Source organism: Lissotriton vulgaris, chromosome 6 (genome assembly GCF_964263255.1).
Source record: "Lissotriton vulgaris chromosome 6, aLisVul1.2, whole genome shotgun sequence".
Taxonomy (NCBI): Eukaryota; Metazoa; Chordata; class Amphibia; order Caudata; family Salamandridae; genus Lissotriton; species Lissotriton vulgaris.
Genome location: NC_141694.1, coordinates 1,025,166,984 through 1,025,194,317, shown reverse-complemented (window position 1 = coordinate 1,025,194,317; position 27,334 = coordinate 1,025,166,984). Strand labels below are relative to the sequence as shown.

Genomic DNA, 27,334 nt, shown 5'->3' with positions numbered 1-27,334 from the left:
GAAAGCGTTGAATAGCGTAGGGGTATAAATTACTATTCCCACTCCCGTGAGTGCAACATTAGGGAAAGTGTTGGATAGCGGGAAATAAAAAATTACTATTCCCACTCCAGTGAGTGCAACAGTAGGGAAAGCATTGGATAGCGTGGAGGTAGAAATTACTATTCCAACTCGAGAGAGTGCAACAGTAGGGAAAGTGTTGGATAGCGTAGGGGTACAAATTACTATTCCAACCCCAGTGAGTGCAACAGTAGGGAAAGCGTTTAATAGCGTAGGGGTATAAATTACTATTCCCACTCCCGTGAGTGCAACAGTAGGAAAAGTGTTGGATAGCGGGAAATAAAAAATTACTATTCCCACTCCAGTGAGTGCAACAGTAGGGAAAGTATTGGATAGCGTAGAGGTAAAAATTACTATTCCCACTCCAGAGAGTGCAACAGTAGGGAAAGCGTTGGATAGCGGGAGAGTAAAAATTACTATTCCCACTCCAGAGAGTGTAACAGTAGGGAAAGCGTTGGATAGCGTAGGGGTAAAAATTACTGTTCCCACTCCAGAGAGTGCAACAGTAGGGAAAGTAAATACTTCATATATTAATAAAATTAAATTAAATATTAATTCCAATTATTACAAATAATACAAAATAATTAACAATTTTATATAATATATTAATACATTAAAAATACAAATGACATTTAATTATTAAAAAAATTACCTACTAATACAAATTATTTACCAATTAACACTAAATTAATTAACAAATAATAAACGCACAACCCACTACTGAAAAGAAATTAATAAAATTAACATAATTATCAATTAATCAAAACTATTAACCAATTATATTTTAATTAATTACCAATTAATTATTAATTACCAATTAATTCAACATAAATACCAATAAATAAAGTAACATATTTAATTAATTATATTTAAATTACTTCCCACCCTATTCCCCTATAAATCCACAACCGGCTACAGAATTATATTATGCAAAAATAAAATACAATTAAAGTAATTAATTAAAATGAATTATAAAATAAATATACACTTTTCAAACATATAGTATCATAAAAAACACTTAAAATTTGATATTAACTTACTTACCTCTAAATCAATATTTTTGTTGTCTATATTCTGTCCAGTCGATATTTTGTCCATTCTATATTTTGGATTCAATATTAATGCTATTCTGTTCGATATTTTACTAGTCTATTCGATATTTTTCTAGTCTATATTCTGTCCATTCGATATTGTGTCCATTCTATATTTTTAACTCGATATTTTGGCCAATCGATATTTTTTAATCGATATTATGACTGTATACCCTTTGACAGGTCTGCGCCTCGCCCGCTACCATCAAGACTGCCATTCTGTGGACAATCTCTCTCTCTCTACTGCTTGGACTGTGGGATCCATTGCGTGCTTTTCCTGCGCTCCATCTGTCACGGTCCTGTGCCTCGCTGTGGCACCGCATGCTTGACACTGCAACATGGTTATCCTACACGCTGCTTGCTACATAAGGTTCTCCCTGCAGCACTTCGTCAGCAGCCTTACACACTGGCTGTACTCTCACCTCCTTTCTCGCGCCCTCCAGTGCAGTTGCGGCATGGGCCGCAGAGACCCTAAGCAACCTGTGCTTCCTTTCGAGAAACTTGTGGAACCTACCCGTGACCTGCCTAGTGACATGGCGGAAGGTGGGCAACCTCCTTCTACCTCGATGGACGATGCTAACCACTTGAATCCATTACTGTTGGAAATGAGGAAGGGATTCAAGGGGCTAGATGTCCGCTTTGACTCCTTGGACAAACACATTGCAGATCTGGACGCAAAAAACCAGGTGCATGGTCGACACCTTGATGGTAGAAGCCCGCATGTCTGACCTGGAGGATGGAATGGCTCAATCTGTGAAAGGGTTGACCGCATGGAACATATTCTAAAGGAGGTTGCGACGAAAAATGAGGATTTGGAGGCACAAAGCCATCGTAACAACATCCGCCTTATGGGCGTGCCCGAATCCACAGCCTCTGGGCGCATGGATAACCTGGTAGAGACAATACTAACAGACTTGTTTGGGAAAGAGGCCTTCACTCCTGGCTTCGTGGTGGAACACGCCCATAGGTCACTTGCCCCTGCCCTAACCCAGGATGCCCGCCTAGGCCCATAATTGCGCGAATAATGAACTTCAGAGACAGGGATACGGCATTGCGACTGGCACGTGAGCAAGGCGAACTCTCCTGGCAGGGCTCCAAATTCTCCCTATACCCTAATTTCACTGCTCTGGTTCAGGATGCGAGGAGGAAATATCCCAGAGCCAAAGCAACACTCAGGAACCTGGGGTTGAAATAAGGAATGCTATACCCTGCCAGGCTACGGGTGGAGGTAAACGGACGAGTCGAGTCTTTGAGAATCCTACGGAGGTGCAGGAATTCTGCCGCACTTACAAACTCAACCATAAACGTCCCACCAAGCAAAACACCACCTCACCCCCACGCAGTGGTTCGGCCATCAGTGTGGATTTATTCTCGAACTCTGGTCATGGCTTACTGGTGGACACTTGATTTACCTTCATATGCCGCACATTTGATTATTTGTTGTAAAGGCTGTTGTAAAGGCTAGGATTTAACATGTTGCATATCCTTTTTTCTAAGGTTGTTGAGCCGTAGGATAGCGTTCCCCCCCCTCCCTCCCCCCCCTCCCCCCCCCCCCCCCCCCCCCCCCCCCCCCCCCCCCAACGCTGCCCAGAACATATTCTGATCACTCCCTGGTGCTGATGTCACTAAAAGTTCCACGCCCGAGGGCTTTGAGGGGCATTGGAGGTTCCCAAGCCGTGCCCTAGATGATGAGGTATTTAGACAGGAAATCCGGGAAGCGATTGAGGATTACTTTGAACTCATTACTGGGTCAGTTGACACGGAGACAATGTTACGGGATGGATTCAAGGCTTACATGAGGGGGGTATGCATGTCCAAAAGCTCCGGAGTGCTGTGCGATATACGTGGCACGCTTGCCCGGGTGGAAAGGGAGCTGGGATCCCTGGACACAAAGCAAACGGTGGCAGCTGACTCGAGTTACAGTGATAGGAGGGCGGCTCTGCTCTTGATATACAGGGAGACTGCTGAAAGGGAATTCCTCTATATCGGGAAATATCGTAATGCCAAGGTTTATGGGGAAGGTGACCGACCTGGTCGGGTATTAGCACACATGATCAGACCCCCCTACACGAAAGCATACATCACAGAACTACGATCGTTGACAAGACAGCATGTCACAGACCCACTGGATATCCAGAAGGAGTTTCTCTCTTATTTTAAAACATTGTACTCCACCAAACTGGGACATAACCGTGCTGGCCAGGAGGCTTACCTATCTGAGGTTGCATTGGTATACCTCGAAAGGTTTATGCAAGACTTTCTAGCAGTAACCATTATGGTAGAGAGCATAGATGAAGCCATTACATCCCTGAACTCATCCACCGCCCCAGGTTTGATGGGTTCACGGGGGAATTTTACAAAGCCTACAAGGCCCTACTGATCCCTCGCCTCCTGGATATGTATGCTGAAGCATTAGAGAAGCAGGTTCTCCCACCCACTCTCCATGAAGCAGTTATCATTTTACTCCCCAAACCTGGGAAAAGACCACCTGCTATGTGGCTCGTATCGACCGCTGTCCCTTCTAAACCTGGACTATAAAATACTTGCCAAGGCATTAGCATATCGCCTCTCTCTCCTGATGGAATCCATTATCTCCCCGGCCCAGTCAGGCTTTATCCCACACCGATCCACGGCGTTCAACATCAGTACCTTATTTAACACCCTACACAGAATAAACCCAACAACTCCCGCAGCAGCTATCGTTCTAGACACCGAAAAAGACTTCGACTCCTTGGAATGGCCCTTTTTTCTGTCTGTGATGCAAAGAATGGGTATGCCTCAGGGCTTTATTGCCACCACGGCTCTGTTATATAGTCAACCCACTGCTAGTCTCCAGCTAAATGGTAATCTATTGGCACCCTTCCCCCAGTCGCGTGGTACAAGACAGGGGTGCCCTTTATCACCCTTGTTGTTTATATCAGCAATGGACCCCCTGATAAGGCATTTCCAGGAGAAGCAGCTACATAGAGGTTTACAGTTCCAAACAGGCCCATTGCTGGTCTCTTTATATGCTGACGACACGATCTTATATGTTTGTGACCCCAGACCAACCTAGACCCTCTTATAAGAGAAATTCTCCGTTTTGGCACCTTCTCCGGATTGGGGATAAATTGGCATAACTCAGTCATCTTCCACCTCACAAGTTGCACGTCCCGATGGGAACTGGAGTTTCCGCTGGAATGGTGCTCCGATTTAGTGAAGTACCTGGGGGTGCACGTTCATCTCGAGACAGACCAAATTATCCTCCGCAATTATGGTGTGGCGATCTCTAAACTTGAGACGCAAATAGACCTCTGGCTAAAGCTCCATATCTCCATGGCGGGGCGAGCCCTTATTAAAATAATTGTACTGCTGAAGTTTTTATATTTATTTCATAACATCCCGATACCACTTACGATTACATTTTTTAGTACTCTCCGCTCACAGTTAATCAGACTAGTGGGGGGGCAACAAGACATCTAGAGTGAGATGGCAGGTCATGACACTCCCATGTGATAGAGGAGGGTATGGAGTACAATTGTACTATCTGGCGGCACATTGCAGCTTTGCACAGACATGGTATCACCCGGATGCCAGGATCACTTTCCTGAGGCCGGAATTGGATTTTTGTCCTGCCGGACACCTTGGCCGCAGTTCTGCCCCTCGGTATTCCTCAAGATACCAAAGACATTCAACCGGTCTCCACAACCTGTTGGGCTTGGGCTCAACTGGGCCGTATCACAAACACCCAGGCGGTCTACTCCTCCGACCTACATCTCCCCAACGCAAAATGGCTGCCCATAACTAGTTGGTACAGAAGACTTGCACCAAATTCAATATCGTCAAATTGGCGACTTGTCCCCGGCAGGCCATATTTTTGATCCAGAAGATGCGTCCTCGTTTCCGGACGTGACATTTATGGATTGATTTGTCTTGGTTAGACTTTGGTCGGCGCTTCGAGCTCAGTTTCCGGACTTCCCGCTAGGACCTCCGTCCTTCCCTCCACTCACAATGGTGATAGGTAGTAGCATGGGGGTTCATTTGATATCCCAACTTTACAGAGATTGTGCCGACCTGATCCCAGTGGGCGATTGTAGGGCACGCAGCGCTTGGGAAGCAGACTTGGGCAATCGAATCTCTGACAAACAATGGATGGCTTGCTGTAAAGTGACAAAAACAGTATCCCTAAATAGTAGGTATAAGCTGATCCATTTCAAGTTTCTACGCAGAATATATGTTACCCCAGCCAGAATACACAAGATAGATCCCACAAGATCACATCATTGCCAGCGATGCCATTCCCCTCAAGCAGACTTCGTACACCTAGCCTGGACATGCCCACGCATACACACTCTCTGGGTGGAAATTCATATACATTGAACAAGATAATACAGGTGCTGATCAACCCCATGCCCGAGATTGCACTCCTGGGATACGTCGTCCAACTCCCTCTCAAAGTTCGTAGATTCGCTGCCATTTCTCTACTCTTGGCTAAAAGAGTGGTAGCAATACACTAGGGCGGCTAGAGGGCTCCAATAAAAAGTGGCTGGATTCAAAGCTTAGCTTCCTATTCTATGAGAAGTGACCAGTATGCCGACACAATCCCTCCCTCCTCCAGGCCTAAATACATCTGGTGCCCCTTCAAGGCCTTCCTATAAGCACAACAGCAAGATCCCCCCGCACAGCAGGAGCAGGGTATAGTCCCAACTGGGGTGGGCTAGACTGGCACTCACAACGCACCAATGCTCTAAAGTATAAGGTGCCCACTGCCTATGGCTTTGGTCTATTCCCATTTCGAAAATACTCTATTGGGAGGAAGGAGTGGATATGTTTACGGATGTACGAACTGTTGCTCAAGATGGGCCTTAAATGTATTGTATGTATGACATATCACATTTTGCATTACCTACTGTGAATCAAAGGTAACTAACATTGAAAATGCCTCGTGATTGTACCCGGGATATCATTTACTTGATATCAGTGCTTTGCTTTGTCTTTAATAAAATGCTAAATAAAGTTTAAAAAAAATATATATATATATATATATATATATATATATATATATTTTTTTTTTTTTTTCACACTGAATAGAATGTTGTTTACAAGCATGTCGTATTGATACAAGAACTGTTTTTTCTTTCTTCTGGCCCAACATGATTTTGTGTAAAATGTGTTTTACACTTCAGCATTTCAGCATGATCTTGATGCAAGACATGATAAGTATGAACGACTTGTGAAACTGGGTCGTGATATAACCATTGAAAGTAAAAGAACAATTTTCCTTCTGCATAGAATTATCAGGTAAGCCTTTATAGCTTATTTTTACGATGATCATGTTTATGTTGGGAGATGCTACTTTGTAATGAAACACACATTTCCTTACTGCATGTCAATTTGTGAAGAATACTTCAGCAATTTCGTCCAGTGCCTCGGAAAGCATAGATTAAAGGTATTTTGTTCACTTGTCTTTACCATTTTTGTTAGTGCTAAACGAAAATAAATGATTGCTTGAAACGCATGCCGCTTTATAAACCCCATTGTGCTCATTCGGAGTCCGACAACAAATGTGAAGCAACAGTGTTTTGCGTGTTCAGATTTCTCCAAGTATTACCAAAGGAATTTGCACAGTGAAGTATTAGTATCATAATGCAGTTTTACCAGTCTTTAGACTGAACATCAAAAGAATAACGTGAGGGGTAAAATTCATATATCTATATGTATATGGAGGCAGTAACAGCTGGAGGAAGGCGCGAAGCCGATTCGCATCCCTGTTATGCTGCTAATTTGAAAATAAAATACGCATTTACCTGAGCTATGGAGTGCGGTCCATTCTTTTGCCCCTGCGAAGGAAATTGAGCGTGAATATATTTATATACATCTATACTACTATTATAAAGAGAGAACACAAACCTTTTGGCAAGGTAAACTCAGGAACCACAGCGCCAATCCACACACCCAATACATTGTTGTAATCCTCAGGGTGTGCACATGGACATAGGCTATAGAAAATAAAAATAAAACGTAAATTTAAAAATATAACTTAAAAACAAAAGTAGTGCCCTGAAAGTAGCGCCGGCCACGACGCTGACGGCCACGACGTAGCGCTGGCCGCAACGTACGTGATGACGAGGAGGAGCGGCGGTGAAGTGAGGAGCTCGGGGAGGAGCGGCGGTTCAGGTAAGGCTCTGGGACACGGGACGGGAGGGAGCCGGTGCGGGAGGTTTGCCCGGAACAACTGCGGTAAGACTCAGGGTCTGGGGACAGCATTTCAGGCTTGCGTGCACTCCCGCCCCGGACCACGCCCACCACGATATTGTCCGGGACACAGACAATGTCGTGGCGGGCGGGGGCCGGGGCGGGAGTGCACGCAAGCCTGAAATGCTGCCCCCTTCTGCCCCAGGCAACGCTGGGGCAGGCTGCTAGTATATATAGGCTCCGGCTACCTGTTGGATGCTCTCTGTTTGCACAGATGACCGGGGTCCACCTCACGCCTCCAGGGGGAAAAGAAGCGGTGTAAGGGCTTCCCGCCTGACACCGGGCCCGGTGCTTCGTCATTCGGACCTTTGCTGAGCAGAAGCCTGGAGGCTAAAGGTTGTTGCGGTTGGGGGACCCAAGGGAGTGCTTTTGGACTGTATTTCAGCTTAATAAGAGGCACGCTCTGCACTAGAACTTACCTTCCAGTTTTCATCTTCAGTGTGGCGCATTTTTTCCCCGTAAACCCCCGCTGCTGGAACTTTGCATTCTGGGACGTGCAGTCCGTTTGTATTGCCGCGGACTGCAGGTTGGGCTGTCCACTCCGGCTGGAGTGGGAGGGACGTGATGTTAGCCTATCAGGACTGGACATGATGTTTATAGCAGTTCTAGGCTGGAGTTTGCCCATTTACAGCAGCGTTTGGGCACCGAAGAAGGCCTGGCGGCCGAAATGCATTTGCCTGTTGCTGTGACACCAATAAAGCGGCTCCCTTGAAATTTTGCATGAAGGCACTGGTGTTCAAAGTCATGCAGGTTAAAGTGTAAGCCATGCCATCCATCACAGGCCAGAGGGTCACTGGTAAAGAATATTGATAATGAAATATTAAATGATAACTCAAAAATACAAAGACCTTAGACTGTCAATATAAATCAAGCAAAAACATGCAAATTGCGGCGGCCATCTTGGAGCATGTAATTCTCCTGCTGTAATACTGGCAAAGGCATCTTGGTCATTGTATTCAAATACATGTTTGTTAAAGCATACACCACGCCATCCAAACAGGGGCCAAGGGGTCAATGCTATGAATAATGAGGCATGCGTCTCCAGTCGCCATGGATGTTCAGGGGCCTCTAGAAGAAAGGAAACCGTAATCCCCTTATGGGTAAGTGTTCCACTGTCCCAGCTGGACAGCGTAAAGACAGGTGAAAGGTCATGCTGACCGCACTGTACGGTCAATGCAGATTAATAAATACTAAACTTGACGTACTCAGTAGGAAATACCAGCGATCAGACTCAAGAGAAGGACAGTCAACCAGTGGGGGATCTGAGGAAGACAGGTCCTATTGTGCCGACCAACGAGGTCGGAGACAGGTACTTGGTAGCTCCCCAAGTTTATCGCAGTTGGATATATATGGGAGGCTGTGCAGTGGGACACAGCGTGGAGTGAAAGCCAATTGTCTAGTGATTGACAGAGGGATGGCATCCTTAGTGAAAAATTCCCTTGAAGGGATGGAAATGGCTAGACAGTGGTAATGGAGAACAGTGGTTTAGCAAATGGACAAAGTCAGGAAGAACACGGTACGTGATACATATGCCATATAACAGAAAATGACAACCCACAACCTAAAAAAAGAAACCCTTCTGTATGTGTTAGCATAAAAGAAGTAAAAGACTTCTTATCTCTTAGGCGTGTATCACCCGTTGGATGAGTTCTGAAGAAAAGGGTAGGGAACCTGTGCAGATGTCCCCAACCAATTGTGGGTCCCTTCTTTTCCTCCTGGAATAAAATACAAAGGTTATGAATTAAAATCACAAAATAAAAATGTCACAATATAGAATTGGTAACTTAAATAGAAACTAAAATCCTAGGATGAAGAAATTCTGAGAGTGAAGTGGAGAGCAGGAATGAAATGCATGCACAAGCTAGGAGAAAGAAACAAAGGTATGTTTAAAGATTGCACTTGTGATCGAGAAATATCACTCCTCATGGAGGTTATTCCAAGTTTCTTGTCAAGTTTATGGCCCCCTGGGCTTTTGGTCTCTAGGTCCAGTATGTGTCTAGATTCCCTCTTTCGTAACTTCAGTACTCTATTGCCCCCTCTGGGATCTGCATGTGCATGTTCGCGCTCAAAGTATCTGAGAAGGGAACTGTTTGGGCAGGTGGTAGTCCTGAAAATATCTCCTTATAGGGTAGTGTACATCTTTGTTGCTGATGGCTCGCATGTGTTCTAACACTTTCTTTTTGACCATGACGGTCGTACTGCCAATACATCTCCGGTTACATGGGCATTCACGAATATAAATCACAAAGGTGGAGCTACAAGTAAGAAATTGTGTGATCTTTCTATTGCTTTTCGGTGTTGTGTATTCTTTTTTCATGCAACTGGTGTGACAGGCTTTGCAGTGGCTGCATGGGAAAAGCCTTGTAGGTTGTGCTCTTTGGCTTGGTGAGTGAGGGTATGTCTCCGTGCGCTAAGATGTACCTCAGACTGCATCCTTTTCTGTACGTCACCCTTGGTCTTTCGTGTAAGCTATGTGCAATGATTGGGTCACTAGTAAGAATGTCCCAGTTGTTTGTGAGGATTTTGTGTATTCCTTGTGAGTTGGTATTGAATGTGAGTATGACCCTGGTGTCGTTGGAACTGGTGTCCGATTTAGCAGAGCTGTGTTCATTCATGGTGTGGGATCTACTCACCTTGCTAGCTTCAGATATAACTTTGTTGAGGATTAAGTTGGGTAGTCTCATTCCCGGAATCTAGTGACCATATTTGCTTCCTTGGTGAGGTGTAGGCCTCCTCCTTGTTGCAGTTTCTCTTTGCCCTCAGGAGTTCGCCATATGAATTACTCTATTTCAGATTGTCTGGGTGGATACTGAGAGCATGGAGAAGGCTGTTCCCTGCAGTAGATTTGCAAAAACGTTTGATGTGGATGGTATTGTCAGTTATCTCAACTCTAATATCAAGGAAGTCAAAGGTCTTCTTGCTCGTATTTTGTGACGATTCTAGATTATAGTTATTCATATTAATTTTGTTGATGAGTGTCTTGGCACTATCCTTGCTACCCCTCCATATTATGAACAGGTCGTCGATGTAATGTAGCCATAGGCCTACCTGTCCATCATCTGAGGGGTCACCAAATTCTTTCCGGATTTCTTCCTCCCGTGCATCCAGAAATAGATTTGTTGATGAGTTGCCGTTATGGTCAGGTCCCTGGCCAGCAGCCAATTCCAGATTGTCTGTGCTTCACAGGACAATGGGCGAGATTTTGAACCCCCTGCTTGTTGAGATAGTACATCGTTGTTGTGTTGTCCGTCTGGACAAGCAGGGAACTGGTGCGAAAGGACGGCTGGAAGGCTTTCAGCTCCAAATGAACCGCTCAGGGTTCCAGGTACTTGATGTGATATGTGGCCTCCTTCTGGGACCACATGCCCTGTATCTGAAGGTGGTCTGAATGCGCTCCCCAGCCATGGAGATGCATCTGTCACAATGATCTGAGCCGGTATCTCCTTGTGGAACGGAATCCCTTGGAGGAGATTGTGAGGCGAGCACCACAACTTGATGGACTGGGGGGCTTGCTGTGACAGCTGAATCCTGTCCTCCCAATTCCCCCGTATATGGTCCCACTGATCCTGCAGAGGCTGAATGTGTGAGGAAGATACAAGACGCCATGGAACCCAGGAGAGAAGACACTGTCCTCACCGTCAGCGAGGGAATGGTCATGAGAACCTGAGCCTTCCGAAGTATTGATAAGCGTCTCTCCTCCGATGGACACATGCTTGCCTTGCGATTATCGATGGAGGCTCCCAGATACTGCAGGCACTGTACCAAAGTTGAGACCGACTTTATGTTGTTGATGTGACAGCCCAAACGTTGAAGGAGAGCGTACATTTGATTGAAATGCCGCTACGCTTCTTGAAATGTCGCTGCCTTGATCAGCCAGTCGCCCAGATATGGGTAGGCGAACACCCTGTCCCTCCGCAGATGCGCTGCTACCACAGCCATGCATTTGGAGAACATCCTGGGCGCTGAATTCAGGCCGATGGGAAGAATTGCATACTGATAATGATAGTTTCCAACTATGAACCGCAGGAACTTGCAAAGTTTTTTCGCTATTGGCACATGAAAATATGCGTCTTGCGGATCAATTGCGCATAACCAATTTCCCTGATGGAGCTGAGGGTAGATTTGATGTAAGGACAACATGCAGAACTTCTCTCTGCGAATCCACTTGTTTGCATGTCGCAAGTCGAGGATGGGTCTGAACTCGTTCAAGACTATGCTCGCCGTCGAGCGTTCCATCACGATTGAGGAGGAAGTCTAGGGCACAAAAAAGAAGGGTTGCTGTTTCTTCTGACTCAGAGTACTCCCGTACTGATTCTCCTTCGAGGACACCTCCTTGGCAGACACTGCCTCCTCCGCCATCTCCTCCTCCTCTTCTGCCTCTAGTGTTACCTCTGTCTCCTCCTGCGCCTGGGCCAGCAACACCTTCGCCAGTGCATCGCACGGAGCCCAGCAGACCAAGATCAAGGCCCCAGGTAGAGACCATCACGTAGAGCTAGACATGAATAACAGTAGGAAAGACAAGCAAGTGTGTGTGTGGGGTGTGTGGTGTGTGGGGGAAAGGGTAAGAGAGGGCATCATTGCCGCAAAGATGGATGGACCTTTGAAAACTGAATTTTCAGGTGTAAAGGCAGCCAAAGGTCCGTGCGGGACAGCTAGGCCTCGAGCTCACAGCAGGCAGACAGCAGCCCCGTCTGTCTGAGATGCAGGCACGCATCCTGCAGGGCAGACTGACAGGGCAGTGGGCCTTTCATCTGGCACAGAGGGCTGGCCTCTTCTCCGTGGGTCAGGGCAGGAAGCGCAGCTCCATTGTGGAGAAGAGGGGCTGGAGTGCTTCCTCATGTCTGCAGGACATATTTCATTCAAACGCAGGCTCTTTACAAACGTATACATAATGCTTGCACTGCTTCTCCATTGGGCCAGCACAGCTGGGTTGGCACCTCACCCCTTTGGTGTTTTCGAGAAATCTTCAATGTAACTCAGTCACTACACTGCCATGACTTATGCGCGTGGTGAAAGAAGTTAAATGCACGGAAAAAACACAATGAAATGTTCAGCACAGAAATGTGTTACTCTTGCAACCCCCCCCCCCGCAAGCCGCTCAATTAGGAATGACACATCCTTAAGAAGTTTACAGCAGAGGCTGGAAGGAATGCGCCGCAGCCTCTGGCTGACAGGACTCAGACAGCCCCAGCTTCCACGGGGGGAGGGAGGGGGTGCAAGGAAGGAAGAGCATCCGAAGGGCAGAGTGTTCACCGCTGAAGGAATGCAGAAGAAGCAGTGTACCGAGCCCGGGAGGCAGCAGAGCTCCGGTGGGCAGGCGGTGATCTCACCGTAGCGGCTCTCTCCTCATAAACAGAGGCGTAGAGTGATCTGTCCACACAGGTTTTACGACAAAAGGAAAGCAGGCCATTTTGTCCGGAGGGATGGTCTAAAAAGCAGACAGGGCGGCAACTAAAAACCCTCCTTTTCAATGGGAAGCCAGCATTTACCATGAATGCTGACGCTACCCAATGAAAAGGTGGGGCGGGGCCTACAGTACCCTTTTTCTTACAATATCTCTCGATGGGCGTGGCAGCTTTGCTGCTCCGCCCACGCGAGACCTATAAAGGGATCTTTGTGAAGGGGGAGTTTTTCTATGTGTGAAACTTAGTAAAATAGTTCAATTTAACTTTTACCTGGCTATCTTTTTCCCTTCAGGATGAAGTTATGGCCAGCGTAGCCTAGTTATTTTTAGGCTGGATTATTGTCTATTTTCTCTACAGTGTCTATGCAGGACTGCAGAAGAGGACAACTTAAGTGGATATATCTAATGAAGTGCTCCGGGGTCCACGCACATGGGCGGGACTATTCACATGATTATGACTATCGCAGAGATACCCCTACTACAGAACTGGAGTTACAGGTAAGAAACTACTCCATCTCTCTGAACCCCCAGGTCATACACGCTGGACGGTATAACCACACCTACGCATTCTCATATAGTAACTGAGTCGCACAACCATCAAGGGGAGGGACCTTGGTTAATTACTACGGCGGACACCTTGTGCTGGAGAAACACCACTACTCCCAACACCCCTCTGCCTGTTGTGGGCGTCCTGACAGTATACTCTGGACAATCAAACTAGCCAACTTTCCATACCACGTAGGCATGGGTCGTGGGGAGCCCAAGCAGCGCAAACTGACTTTTGATAAGCAAGGTACATCGGAACGTACAGATCACAGTATTGACAAGAGGGGATTGATCGGAGAGAGATGAACAGCCACATGCTATGGAAGGCGTGCAGCCATAATGGCGGAGCTCTTTTCGGGGTTCCACACAATTGACAAGATTTGACTCCCTTACTACCAGATTAGACCAAATGGGGGAGTGCCTGAATGGGCACCGTACCAGACTCGATGAGGCGGAAAAGCGCATCTCCACCCACGAGGACCAGGCCAGCGACGCAACGCGCCGGCTGGAACAAATGGACCGTCTGCTCAAGAATGTCGACATAAAGAAAAAGGAGCTAGAGACTAGGTCGCGGAGAAATAACATTATCATTCTTCGCCTGGGTGAATCCACAAACGTCGGGCGACCAGAGCCATTTGAAGAATCCATGCTTACCGAACTGTTCGGAGCTTAACATTTGTCCAAAACCTTTATTGTGGAGAGAGCACACCAATCTCTTGGCCCGCATCACCCCAAGATGCCCTACCCCCTGCGGCCAATAATTTGCTGCCTGTTCAATTATAAAGATTGCAATGCGGCCCTCCGCATGGCCCTGGAAATAGCGCCTATACAATATCTGGGCACCGTACTCTTTCTATCTGCACCACACAGTTGTAGTCCAAGAAGCTTGTCGCATATTTACAGAGGCTCCATACACTGGGCCTGAAATACGCCATGCTGTACCCGGCTAGGTTGCGGGTGATGGTAGGCGAGAAACCTCGGTTCTTTGATAGTTCTGCGGACTTACTAACTTTCTGTAAAAAGGATCCAAGCGCAACCCGTAGGAGCCTAGCTCAGTCCTTCTCTCCTGACCGACAGCTAGCTGAAAGCGCCATACTCTTCATCACTGCCTGATGGCTCTGTGCCCCTAAACACTCAACTGTCATGATGTTTAATGCTTAAATGGGGTTGAGAAAAGAACTGCAACTGTTCTGTTTGCAAATACATGTTTCCTATTTTTTGTTCTGCAGAATGCGTAGTTAACATAACGGGCATTGGACGGCTGAGGCTTTGCCCTCCTCCTACGGATGATTCAGATTAGTTTAACTTGGGATTTTTTTTTCTTTTTTCTTTTCTATATGGGAATGAAGGGTATTCACTGGATCTTGAGCCCAGGTGTGAAAGGGAGGTGGGGGGTTGTTGTTTTCTGCTGGGTTTTCATTTAAGGCATTTGTTCCCCTGATTTTTGCTGTTCCTTATAGGTTCTTTTCTTGTAGCCTTTCCTTTCCACACATTGTATGGATGCAATTGCTTACTGGTGCTGCTCATACATGCTCCCCACTCCCCCCTTTATGTCTATGACCTCAGATCCTACAGTTGAGGCAAAAGTACTCACTTGGAATGTGAGAGGGCGCTGCAACTTCCGTCAATGCAAATTAGTGCATGCGTATCTCCGAGGCACAACGTTAAAAACTCATTCCTCCTAGAACCCCATCTCCCGTTGTAGAAGACTCCTCCTTTTGCTGCCTCATGGGGACCACCTAGATATTTTGCAAGTTTCAGTACCTACTCCCACGAGTATGTATTCTTAAACACTGTACCCTCCCCATCACACATCAGCACACAATATCTGGTGCACAGGAAAGGTATCTGCTGGTTGTGGGAACGCTGATGGGGAAAAACAGTTATATTTCTTAATATCTATGTGCCCAATACAGACGCCCCCACTTTCTTGGAGGGGATCTGAACCTTTGGCTTAACCCCAGCCGCGACTCCTCTAGCCCTGTACAAGCTACCGAACCCCACGCCCACCGAGCAATGAAGGACATTATACACACTATGGCTCTGCATGATATCGGTCGATCGCACCCCCAGAATGTCTCAGGTTACACCTTCCTTTCAGTGCCACACTCGACTCAAACGCGCATAGACTATTGGATCACTGATGCCCTGGGTTGTCTTTGGGCTATGGGTATAGAAACACTGCCCCATACGCTATTTGACCACATGCCCACTTGAGCATTCCACACACTCTTGGCTGGGAACGAAGATGGTACTTCCCAGTTACGGCTCTGTTAGATGCTTTATTTAGATCCGAACTGCAAGAGGCAATCACTGAATATTTCTCTATACGCAACACTATGGGACGCCTCTAAAGCGTATGTCTGTGGTATCTTCATTTCCTAACAGGCAGGAATTCTGCGCTCCATACCTTGCAGAATTGACAGATTTGATGCAATTGGATGCATCACCAATTACACCAAGCATCTCAAACAGATGTAACGCCCTTCTCCTTGAATTTAACAAGCACGCAGACAGGGAGGTACATTTATTGGGCAAGCACCAAGCAGCACACCAATATGGGGAGGAGGAGCGTCCTGATAGGACTTTGGTGCGGCTGGTGCAGCCTCCTCATGGAGCCGGGCGTATAGCAGCAATACGGCAGGCCAACGAGTCCATGGCCACTCATGATACGGACATTGGCAGAACTGGTCACTTACTGTGGGTCTTTGTATGCAACCAAACTCCCCAAAGAGACTACACAACATTTAGCCTACCTGAAAGAGGATGCAATGGTGTGGCTTACTACTGGACAGGTGCAGTTCCTCTCTGAACCCTTCACTGTGGAGGAGATCACTCAGGCAATAGACGCCTTGGAGGGAACAAAAGCACCAGGCCGTGACTGATTATCAGGGATATTTTACAAAACATACAAAGAAACGTTAGCACCACAATTACTCTAAGTATACACCGAAGCACTTGAGGGAGGCGTGTTCCCCCATTCCATGAGAGGCAGCTATATCTCGCTTACTTAAACCTGGTAAGGAAACGACTAACTGCACCTCCTATCGCCCCAAATCCCTCATATATTTTGACAAAATTCTGGCCATAATGCTCTCAACCATACTCTTACTACTCCTGGACCAAATACTTTCACCAGTACAATCAGGCTTTATTCTGCATCGATTGACCGTCCTGAACCTCTGGACAATTTTCTCTGTAATAAACAGGATAGAGCAGAGAATCCCCGCAGGTTTAGCCCATCTCGATGTGGAAAAGGCCTTCGACTCCTTGGAATGGCCATTCCTCATTGCCACCCTTCGCAAGCTTGGAATCCCAGCCAACTTCATTGCCTTGGTTGCGCTGTTATGCTTCTCTCCTATGGCCTGGCTCCGGGTGAATGGCTCACTGTCTCTCCTGATTCCGATTTCATGTATGTCCTTTGTCCCCTCTACTCTTTATAGTGGCAATGGACCCCTTAGACCGACATCTGCAAGAACAAAACCTGTTCTGTGGCTTCCAGTTCCAATCAGGACCCCTGCTGATGAGGACATCCTGCCTTTTATTAGACATCCCAGAATTAACCTACAACCCTTAATCGACGAAATCTGTTGTTTTGGTGACCTGTCCGGGTTGCGAATCAGTTGGGGCAAGTCAGAGCTATTCCCAACCCCTCCACTTTTTGCCAGACTACTGATACACTTTCACTTGATGTGCCCTGGGTCCCTGCCAATCAGGTTCCCAGGGCCTGTGTTCTTTCCCCGAAACTAAACCAATTGGCATCTCTGGCCACAGGTCAGCCCCTGGGAAAATGTACCACAGGTACCCAGGGCACTGTGACCAGGGAAGACCTCTAAGGGCTGTAGCACTTAAGGTGCCACCCTTCGAGGCCCTGTACCTTTAGACACACACATACACACACACACACCCTTTGCAGGCTGCGTGTTTTGGTGCAGAACGAAGTGAAGTCGACATGACACTCATGTTGGTTTGTCATGCCTACAACCTACTGCCCTGGCATAGATCAGTCACCCCTCTAGCTGGGTACACTATACCAGTAGTGAGGGTACGGGTGCATGAGTCCTGTACCCCTACAGTGTCTAAGTCCATTTTTAGACATTGTAAGTGCAGTGCTGCCATTAAGGGTATATGGTGCTGGGAGTTTGTCATTACGAACTCCACAGCACCATAATGGCTGCACTGAAAATTGAGAAGTTTGGTATTAAACTTCTCAGCACATTAAACCCACACTAATGCCAGTGTGGAAGTTTATGAAAAATGCACACAGAGGGCATCTTAGAGATGCCCCCTGAAAGCGAACCTACCACTAGTGTCCAGGCTGTGTGGATGCTTTCAGCTGCCACCACCAGACATGTTTCTGGACCCCTGGGTCGAGAGCCTGCTGCTCTCTGGGACCTGAAACAATAAACATTCTAGGATGAGGTGCCAAGCCTCCTCCCCAGGATGGGCAGGGTTTACGAAGGTGAAACTTCAAAGGCTTTCCTCCTTTGTGAGCTTCCCTAGGCCACTTGCTGCTCTCAGCAACGTGTCCCCACTGGTTCTGACCCCCATTTTGGGCGGGAGAACCGGCGGGAAAAACAAGTGAGGAAGAGAGGTGTGTCCACCTCTGCCAACTCCACCCCTCAGGTGGAGGAGGGAAGATGAAGCACAACTCTCAGCCCCCGCCATCTTGCAGATGGGGGGACTCAGCCAACCACGGACAGGCTTATGCCCCACTCCCACTGGAGGGTGGCATAATAGGAGGTGTATCCACCCCAGGGAAGGGACCCATTGGTCCCTGCCTTTTACCTACCTGTAACACCCCTAAATCAAGTATTTAGGGGCACCCCTGAACCTTGCTTCCTCAGACAAGAATAAACTACAAGGAGAAGAAGGACCGAACAGCTGTGCAGCACCTAACAAGCGGAATACACCCACTGACTTGGCCCCAGCCCTACCGCCCGGTCTCCACCTCAAACCTGCTCCTGAGAAATCCTGGTGTGTCCTGCAGCCAGCAACCTCGAAAACAATGGGAGACCTACCTGCCTTCAACCCCAAAGACTGTATCACCAGTGAACACCGGATTTTGTCCATCTGCAACCTCTGGCTCCGGCTGGACACCGCAAATCCGCCCCACTCTGCACCCTCCGTCCACGGCCCAAGCTCGAGTGGGCAAACACCAAGAGGGGGTCACCCCAGCGATCCTCACCCGAAATCCGGCGACGCCTGACCTGCCTCCAGCCGACGCCTGCAGCCTAAATACAGAATGTCTCCCCAACCGCGACCAGAAGCTGGTAAGAAGATCTGACCCTAAAAGGCACCTCCCGTCACCTGAAGCCTCACTGTCTTGTGTGCCCAAAAAGACGGTGCATAATCAACCCTTAACTTCCCAGCTTACCTCTCTAAGTGGTGGTTGCACCCAGAAGACCTTCGTCCCCAAGCCTGCGGTGTCTTGCAAACCGGAGGTTCCCCATTGAAAATAACAAGGCGCCCGACTTCGAAACAGCACCTTGCACCCCGCCGCCCTAGTGCCGCTGAGGGTGCACCTTTGGTGCTACTTTGTTTCCTCATTTGCCCTGAGCTAAAGTCCAGGAGCTTTGGTCCCACAACCAAGTGGCCTGCTTGCCAGCAGCCACCAACTGGAGGCCCCCTATCCCCCATTGAATAACATTGGGCCTCAGCACCCTGCACCGGGCTACCCTAGTGCCACTGAGGGTGTAACTAGAGCGTAGAGTGCATCCTTGACCCTAGGGGACCCCTGAGTCTACCCCCAGAACCTCAACTCCCACATACTTACCTCAAAACCGATAACACTATTTTCCTCCATAGGATAACATGGACTGCTTTTCTGTGTAAAGTTTCTAAGTGTGGAGTTTGAAAAACTAAAGAAATTCTTTAAAATTGTACTGTTTAACAAAAACGATTTTACTTTCCTGTTTACAGGAAATGTCCTAGAGTAGTATCCAGATATACTACTCTAAGTAAGAAAAGTAATTCAAAAGTATCTTACCTATAATCTTACTCAAAATTCCATTCAAAGTATATGTACTGTATTCTGAAAGGCATTGCTTTATCAGTAACACTACTGTAATATAGTCCAAGTACATTTACAATTGCAATCAAAACTGTTACAATCTGTATATTTACTGCAAAGTACTTAACACTTACCTGTGCTAGGCTTGCTTGGTTCTCGGAAATAAAATAACTAAGAGAATATTTTTTTATACAAAACAATTGAAGGATGGACAGAGGAACTGCACCTGTCCAGTAGTAAGCCACACCATTGCATCCTCTTCCAGGTAGGCTAAATGTTGTGTAGTCTCTTTGGAGAGTTTGGTTGCATACAAAGACCTATAGTAAGTGACCATTTCTGCTAATGTTCTTTGAGTGTGTGAATTAATTTGCTGACTGTGTACAACAAATGCTTAAGTGTCCTCTGATACTGCCCGACCACACTACCACAAATAGAGAGTGGGGTGTTATCTAACTTTACCTCTGCCTACCTTTGGGGTTCCACTGGACTCTGTGCACACTATACCTCACTTTGGTATAGTATATACAGAGCCAGCTTCCTACTCCATTCCACTTCCGAAAGCATTTTTCACCCAGCTGCGAGGCCTGCTTACCTGCCTGGTCTGGGCGGGGCATAGACCACAAGTAGCATGGGACACCCTAACACTTCATTATGAACGAGGAGGGTTAACCGTTCCAGATTTCCATCTTTATTACCGGGTAGCACAGGTCCAGATTGCTGTCACTGGTGTCATTCAGATGCCCGTATACCGTACACTAAGCTCGAAAGGGATCTGGCTGCCCCTACACCATTACGAGCACTATTCCCCCTGGGTATACCGCTCAACCCAAATAATATACAGCCCTTATCTACCACCTGCTGGGCTTGGCGTAGGCGTAGTCGCTATTAGGCACTGGCTCACTATATTCGCCGGAGCTCCCATTGCGACAGAACCCGCTTCTGCCGCTCACCTCTGGGATGGTGGTACAGTGCACCCTCAATAAACTGAAGCTATGCACCATTGGTTCATTATTCTCCAACGGACAGGCTATAACAATGGCAGACATGTCTGCGCTTTCTGACATGTCCTATATGGATAAATTTGTAGAGACCAGATTACTCGTTGCTCTCCGATCGGCCTTCTCCTCCTTTCCATCACCACCGGTTGAGCTCACACCACTTACCCTGCTCTTAACCGACAAAGAAGGGGACTACTTAGTAACCAAGCTGTATCGGGCATGCATGGTGTTCATACAAGTCCGGGACACTGGAGTGGGGGGAAGACCTGGACTAGCCGTTGATGGATAAAGACTGGGCCTATAGCCACGACCAAATAAAGAGGATATCCCCCCCAACCATAAACATACGCTGCTTCATTTCAAGTTAATACACCGGATTTACATTACCCCGCGACAGCTGACTAAATATGACCCCTCCAAACTGCCCGATTGCCCAAGTGCCAGACTCCAGACGTGGATTTTGCACACATGACATGGACATGCCCCTCGATAGCTGCATACTGGACAGATGTTTTTCAGACACTTTTGGACATAGTCTTCATGCCACTCATCCCCTCACCAAAACTCGCCTTACTGGGAATAGTCCATGATATTAAACTTTGCTACTGCAGGTTCATTGCCATAGCATTACTGCTAGTGAAAAGGGAAATTGTGATAAATTGGGGTGCCAAACAAAGTTCTATGAAAGCAGATTGTCATAAAAGTTTGATATATTGCGATATGCAAACTGAAGTTTACGCAACTCTCCAACCTCCAACTTCAAGGCCCAGAGACTTATGGCACATCTACCACTGCTATCTACAACAGGCACAGACATTGGCCACAGATCCCTCACCCAGGCGCCAGTCGATGCCAATATGGTCCACGCCCATTAATCCCCCACACATAGATGCTACACCAGCATCCGAGTGCTATACGCGTTCCTAATCACGTCAGAATACGGTACAAACTACCCTTGGGCTAATTGACAACTCAACGATTCATACAGAAAGAAGCTGTTGCACCCCACGAACACACCTAACATAATAAGATGCGCAGAGTACACCTGTGAAACCTCCCCCTCTTTCTTCCCAAATCCTTTTCTTTTTCCAGCTAACTGATTAACCCCCGGTTGAAGCTTTTACTATACTGGACCATTATGTGTGAGCAAATGATAATCCCTGTAAGAAAACACTTGACAATGGGAATGTAATTGTGTTTATATTTATAATTTCTTTCAATAAAATTCTATAAATAAAAAATAAAAAAACATACCCTATGTGTGTTTTTATGGAAGTAATGACAGGCCCCAATTCATGGTCCATAATTGTGTACAGGGAATTAACATCCAGGGTTATGAGAAGAAATCCTTGGGGGGCCTACAACTCCTCCTGCTCGAGTAAGTCCCACACAGCGCGATTGCTTAGAGGTCTTCAGATGCCACGTCTCCTTAGTGCAGCACTCTGTAAATGCGCCTCCTGGCACACTGATGGTTGGGGATCAAGTCCTTTTGGCTCCAGAGGGCCCTTGGGGGCTAACAAGCCCTCCTGTTAACTACAGTAAGGCCCACACAGTGGGATTTCTGAGAGATATTCAGGAGCCTGGCATGTAAGATGGGTGCCCTGGTCCCACCCAGGGAACCCACTACCTTTTGATGGGGTCCGCTGGGTGAGCCTGAAAGCTCCTGTGGTCCCTTCAGCTCCCCACATCCTGCGGAGGCAGCATTGCTTTTAGCACATAGGGAGCTGCTAACATTCAGCTCCCTGTGTGTAAAAGCAAAATGTACTCTGCTTTGAGCAAGCAAGAGCAAAATGTTCTCGGGTGGGGTGAGGGGGTTGTGCGCGTGGCCCCCTGCAATAATTTACAATAAAGCCCTGGGAGGTGGCGGTCCCTGGGGCTGGAGGGGGGGGGGGGGTGTTGAAGCATTTACAACAAACTCATTCGAAGCACAAAAGCTAACTTTCTTTGGAGGCAGCTGAACGTTGCCAGGAACCGACCAAAAAAACAGTTTGAACTTGTGAAATCACAAGCTAACAGACCACTCAAATCTCTATCTGGGTCTAACTACGAAGAACCTGCCACCTTCTTCCTTGAAAAGACTGAAAGATTGAAAGCGACCTAGGATCTGAAATGAATCTTTTCTCAGTGCTTTCTAACTCCTGCTGCTCCCCCACCCTTGGGGCAGGAGCGTCTAGCCTTCACCCCCAAAAATAACGCCTTGTAGAGTTAATTCAAATCTGTTGATGAAACTACCATTCTAAAAATCCTATCCACACTGAAACCTTAACCACTTCAATGACCCTCTTCCTGCGAATCTTTTCAGGGAGATTAAAACCTTGTTTCGCCAACTTTGGACCAAAATAGTAAATGCTTCTTTACTTCAAGGCACACTAGACTGCCTCAAATCTGGACAGATAACACCAGTTCTTAAAAAACCTGTGGCGGATCACACTGACCTAAATAATTTCCTCCCTATCTCCAACAACTCAACTCTCTCAAAGCTCCTTGAGAAATATGTGCATACCCAGCTATGCTATTGCATCCATCACTGAATCAGCCATCACACACATAGTTGATGATTCACTGCAAATGCTTGATCTTAATGAATCCTGCCTTCTGATCCTCCTCGACCTATCATCAGCATTCTATATGGTCAAACATGACCGCCTTCTTGACTTGGTAGAACGCAGGATGCGACTCTCTGGCCTTGTCCTAAGCTGCTTTGTCTCTTTCCTCCTCAATGGAACCCAAAGAAGAAAGATTAATCATTCCCTTTCTAACCTCACGCCTGTCACATTTGGTGTTCCGCAGAGTTCCACTCTATCACCCACTCTCTTTAACCTGTTTATGGAACCGTTAACTGAAATTCTGAAATCAAACGTCAATTATCACATGTACGCTGAAGACACCCAATTTCACCTGAAAATCTCCTCCCCTGAAGATATTGGGTCTCTAAACGCAAATCTACAAAATAAAAAAAATTGGTTGACCTGCAACCATCTCAAACTGAATACTCTCAAAACAGAATTTCTTTTAATTGCCCAACCCCCCCCCCCCCCCCCTTTCCCAAACATTTACTCAACATTGCGGAATCTTTGGAACATTCAACAGCCCTCAGTTGCATTTCACATGTTATCTATGTGGAGTGGTGTGGCTCACTGGTTAGAGGCGGCAGACCCGGAAGCAGAGAACGGCCCGGGACCAGGGTTCAATTCCCGACGCGGCAGGGTCGTGGACCAGGGTCAGCGGACTCGATAATTCTCGCCTCAGTGCCTACTCTAACCAGGGATCACACTCAGCAACTCTGGGCATTAGCTAGCCTCATCTCTACAACGGCCCCCCACATTCGCCGGGGATGCCGGGTTTCACCTTGGAGATACCCAGTAGGGACCATCTCACAGGGATAGCCAGGACGGGTTCCCCAGCGGTCTACAGCGCCACGACGTCTCAGGGCAGCAGTGTGCTTTACAAGAACACATACATTACATTACATTACATCTACCCCAAAAAATCATTAGGAGTAACGCTCAACAAAAACTTGCACATGCAGGAACACATCAGTTCAGCCACCAGTGGAGCTAACTTCCAAATGAGCATCTTAAGGAAAATTAAACCCTTCCTCCCCTTAGATGATTTCAAGTCAGTTGTTTAAGCCCTAATAATCTTCTGGCTGGACTATGGAAATGTCAGTTTCGGGCCTTCCAAGATCTAAATTGGCCCCCGTTAGGGCCTCCCTTAACTCAGCTGCTAGGCTCATTACCAGATCTAAATGTTACAACCACAAAACACCGGATTCAGCAAAAAATTGACCTCCTGATTCAAAGCCTTAAACTCCAACACCCTGAGGTACATTGCACACCAACTGGAGATGTCTGCCGGCGCTATATCCTTAAGAAGCACTTCATTCTTACTACTTGAACCACAGAAATTTAAGAAGAAGAAACGTACAATTTCTGGCATTGTCCGTAGAATCTGGAATTCCTATCTTCTGAAATCCGAGTTAATCCTTCACTGGCATCTTTCAAAAAGAAGTGAAATTGTTATTGATAAACAAATACCTGCTCTAGCACCTTTACTCCTCAGCAGTGACAATTCACACTGGCTATACAGCGATCTGTCACTCAATGCTATAGCCTATTTAGTTTCTTTATTTGAGACTAGAGGTTGTTATTCACCCTTCCTCATAGCCACTCCTTCCTGTAATGTTATTTTGACTGTTTTTATTGCTCATCATTGTCTGCTTTACTTGTTTTCTCTCACACTGCTTATGTGTAATGCACTCTGATACCCCCGTGGGTCATGTTTGCGCTATATACAAATCTAGATATATAGTAAGCACCGTAGATGTGCTGGTCCCTGGTGCATAATGAGCCCCAGGAGGGGCAGGGCCTGTACTCCCCTCCATTATTAAAAAAAAATGTCCCAGACCTGGCCCACCCGGGGTGGCGGATAATGAATAAAGTGCTGGATCATGTGTTTCGGTTTTTTGGGCCCTGTTCTAAAGAAAAGAGGTGGACAAGTATAATTTTGGGATGTGTAATTTTTAGGCTGAACAGAGCTCAGGGATGAGGTATGTTGAAGGAAATGGAAGTGATCTGATGGGCATTTTCAGTCTTTCTCATGACTTGTGTAATAAATCTCCCTTTTCTGAATGATCACCCCAGATTTTTAGCCTTTTTCTAGGCCTTGTTTTTGCTGGTATTTCAATGCTATACTCTTGCTCATCAGGGGTCAAGTGCAAAGTGCCAGTGGTCCCGCTTTAAGCATGGTGAACTTGGTCAACTCTGACTGACACATTAAACTTACCTAAAAATCCCTAGCATATGGTGTAGGAAAGACATCTAGTGCCTGAAAGTTAATTGCCACCTGTGGACTGAAGCCTCTATGGTGCCACCCACCAGCTTGGTCTGTAAAATATTGCTTCTGGCCTAGTGTATGCAGGCTGACCGTAGCCACGTAAATACCTACTGTCAAACCTGTCAAAATAACCTTTTTGGACAGGCGGAAAAACATTGTCATTCAATATTATTAAGCCACCCCTAAGTACACCTTGTCACCCACAAGGTAAGGTGCCTGATATTTGGATTTGATTTGTGCATTTATAAAGCGTACTGTCACACCTGCAGGAGCATCTTGGCGCTATGCAGAAGTAAAACAGAAGATTTGGATCTTTCGGTATTACACCAAAGAATGACAGAGGGAGTCTGGAGCTGTAAATATCCAGGTCTTAAGTGCTTTCCTGACAAGCGTTTCTGATTCCAAGACTTAGTTGTGTAGGCAAGATGTTCCATGCTCTTGTACTTAGGATGGCCAATGACTTGCCACCTCTAATTTTGAGGTGAAATGGGTGGAGGAGGGGGTTGAAAAAATTAGCGGAGGAGGATCTGAGTGCTCGAGCAGTGGCATATGGTGTGAATCTAGCGTTTGGGTATGAGGGTCCTGTTTTCCTAAATGCTCTAAAAGTGATTAAAAGGCGCAAAAAACTTTAACTATAAAATAGGCACATCTAGTTTAGCAAAGGTACAATCCTTTTCATACCTGGGAATTTTATTTGATAGGGACTTAAATTTTAAACCACTGATTGAGGTACGATGTAACAAGTTAGTATCAAGCTCAGGGGCAATAATGAATTTTGGTAGCAGATTGGGGCGATGGTCACCTGAGCAGATGATGATTCTATACAACGCGATCTGTTAAACAAAAGTGGCATATGGGGCAGAACTGTGGGGGATGGTGGACGTAGCTAAACTACAGACAGAGGAGAACAAATGCCTGAGAAGGCTCCTCAAAGTCCCCCAGTGTGTATCCTCCCATATTATACATGAAGAATTGGGCTGTGAGTTTTTAGAGGATAGGGCGGGGAGTAGGCCTTTGCTTGCATGGCTAAAGATTTGGGTCAACCCAGAGGCCAGTCTGACAAAACAGATAATTATGGACTGCCTGGGGAGGGAGAAGGGAATGATTATCCCATGGCTCAAGTAAGTTGAGGGCAGTTTGGAAAGCATCGGATGTGAGGATCTCTTTGTCGCCATCCTGCATAAAAAAAACTGGATCAAACCAGAGTAAAGGAGATGTTTCTCAAACACAAAGCCATAGCAATAGAAGTTAAGAATAGAAATAATCAGTTAAGGCATACGCTCTAGTGAGATCCTGTGGAGGATTGGAGCCTTACCTCGCCCTTATACACAATGCCCAGGACAGATTTTTATTAACACGTTTTAGGCTCAACCTTTTACATTATTTATTAGCAGAGCCGGTAGGTTTCACAAATTCAGTTGAGTCAAAGAGTCCCTGCGGTTGCGATCAACGATCTCCGCAGGATACCCTTCATTTTGTATTATTATGCCCATTTTATCGAATGCCCAGGCGTCGTTTTTTAATAAGCCTGGTGAAGGCCAATTTTAGACATGCAAAGGAAGCTCTCTTACACTTACAAATGGCACGAGATACACTGACTTTATTCTCTGTGATACATTTTTTAAGATCATCAGTTATACTGAGAGATACTAGAGGAATTTGTTGACCAAAAACTATGATAATTTTGATAGAACGGCGGGGGGAGAATATTTGTCTCACACATGAACTGTGTAACTATTAGTATTGCATCTCTCCTGATGTTTTCTTTTAAATTGTATATGGTCATATTTTTATACTGTACTTTTATGGTGTTAAATTAAAAATGCCGAATAAAGAACTTTGATGATGATGATGATGATGATGATTAAAAGGCGCTTGAATAAGATTCTCTTATGGATCGGCAACCATAGCAGGGTTTTCACTGCTTTTCTAGCTGACAAGCGTGCTGGGAGTTTCAAGACCAGTTGAGTAGCTGCATTTTGAACCACCTGCAACTTTTTAAACACATGCTTGTTTGCGCCAGCATATTGGTTGTTGCAATAATTCAGTGTAGATAAGATCAGTGCTACTGCCACTGTTTTTATTGCACCAATGGTGATGAGATCAAATCATTTTTTTAATGATTTGATTAGGTTTGAAGCACATCCCTGCCACT

General features: G+C 46.4%; 1 protein-coding gene across 7 annotated transcripts in view; it reads left to right on the top strand.

The window, feature by feature from the left end:
* The window catches only part of TSNAX (translin associated factor X), a 937,068-nt gene that overhangs the window by 351,554 nt on the left and 558,180 nt on the right, over nucleotides 1–27,334 (top strand). For all 7 annotated transcript variants that reach the window (XR_015296640.1, XM_086927084.1, XM_086927083.1 and 4 more), the window contains exon 3: nucleotides 6,314–6,428. Coding sequence is in view for 6 of the 7 variants with exons in the window: in XM_086927084.1 (XP_086783210.1) it covers nucleotides 6,314–6,428 (115 nt within the window). In the remaining variant the exon portion in view is untranslated. The remainder of the gene's footprint in view (nucleotides 1–6,313; nucleotides 6,429–27,334) is intronic.